The following is a 1,732-nucleotide window of genomic DNA, read 5'->3' on the forward strand; positions in this document are numbered from 1 at the left end:
ATCAACTGCCTGGTCAAAACAACAGCAAAATGCCAGACACTGCTTAAAAAGCATTGTGAGTTCAATGCAGTTTCTTAGCAGACAGGGTTTGGCACTGCGAGGACATGGCAAGGAAGATGGTAACCTCTTTCAACACTTAAAATATAAAGCCAAAGACGATGTCTGTCTTTCTGACTGGCTGACCCGTTGTCATGACTATACCGCTCCACCAGTGCAAAATGAGATTTTGCAGTTGTTTGGAAACTGCATTGTCAGAAATATTGCACAAACTATCCAGTCTCTATCTGTCCTGCAGTTCTCTATCATTATAGATGGTACTCAAGATATCACAGGAAGAGAGCAAGAGTCCATATGTTTTAGATATGTGGATGAGGACCTGGGTCCACATGAGGTTTTTGTAGGCTTCTATGAGGTTTCAGGAACTACTGGAGTGGAGATAGCTAGAACAGCTGTGGATGTGCTTTTGAGGCTGAATTTGCCGATGTCATGTTTAAGAGGTCAGACCTATGATGGTGCTCAGAACATGTCAGGAGCTTATTCAGGTGCTCAGGCAGAAGTGAAGAAACAACAGCCACTGGCATTGTACATGCATTGTGGGCCTCACCACCTGAAATTAATTACACAGGCTGCATGTCAGGCTAGTTCTGTAATACGTGACGCTTTAGAGTGGGTACATTATGCAAACAGTCTGGAAGATTCAAAGCTATGTTTTCAGCAGTTGCAGCAGATTCAGAGGGACCATCAGTATCACTCAGACTTCTCTGCCCAACCAGGTGACTGTAAGGGGAACTGCTATCAAAGCAGCGCTGTCTCAGTATGACAGTATTTTGACTAGTTTAGAGGAGATGGCAGCAGCTGGATCTAGCACAAGTGCTAGGGCAAATGGATTGCATGAGAGGTTTGAAAAGGGGAGAATAGTGCTTGGACTTCTTATGGCATTGGAAGTTATTGAGGAGCTAGAATGTCTGAACAAGTCCCTGCAAAAACGGACTGCAACCATTGCAGGAATGAGATGCTCAATAGAGTGTGTCAGATCCACTCTACAGCTGAAAAGAAATGAAGAAAGATTCTATCAGATGTTTGACAAAGCAGCAAAAATGGTGAACTCCCTTGGTATTGAGCCCATTCAGATTCCTCACCAGAGATGGCCACCAAAACGATATGCTGGCGGGGCTAGCCAGCACACTCCCAAGTCACCTGAAGAGCATTACAGAGCAGAGTTTTACAGAGTGCTGGATAGTGTTGATGTTCAGTTTCAGGAGAGGTTCAACCAGCCAGATCTAGGTGTCTTGCAGAAACTGGAGGAAATTCTGCTCACTGAAGAGGTGGATGGCATTATGAGTTGGTGCGATTTTGTAGTCTCCACTCAAGAAGATGTTTTCATACAAAGGATACAGAGGGATGAGGGTTTGATGGAGACAATGAAGTGTAAGGTAAATATGTTCTATTTTCACGTGTACATGGACAAATACCTTGCAGTATCATAAATGGGTAGCCTGTCATTCTTTACTTTAATGTCGTAAACTTACATGGTGGGCATGGGCCATTGTATTATTTGCCTGTCGCGGTGTTTTGATAAAAATAGAAAGCTGTTGGTAAAAGTAGGTTTGGTGAAGAGTTCACACAGACTAGTTTTGTGCTAGTATTAATATCGGCAGTCATAGTGTTTAAACCATTTTTTTTGTGGAAAAAGTTTGATATGTTTACTGTTATAAAACTCAAAGTATGTCAA

The 1,732-nt window shown here is 42.7% G+C and overlaps 1 protein-coding gene across 1 annotated transcript; it reads left to right on the forward strand.

The window, feature by feature from the left end:
• The first annotated feature begins 677 nt into the window (after positions 1-677).
• On the forward strand, positions 678-1,487 carry LOC146641542 (uncharacterized). Its single transcript, XM_085398177.1, has one exon. It carries the CDS (start codon positions 678-680, stop codon positions 1,485-1,487), a length of 810 nt encoding a protein of 269 aa, XP_085254303.1.
• The last annotated feature ends 245 nt before the right edge of the window (positions 1,488-1,732 follow it).

The sequence above is a fragment of the Rhamphochromis longiceps genome, linkage group LG23 (assembly GCF_057381845.1).
Source record: "Rhamphochromis longiceps isolate RC_006_pf linkage group LG23, R_longiceps_female_GT1.1, whole genome shotgun sequence".
NCBI lineage: Eukaryota > Metazoa > Chordata > Actinopteri > Cichliformes > Cichlidae > Rhamphochromis > Rhamphochromis longiceps.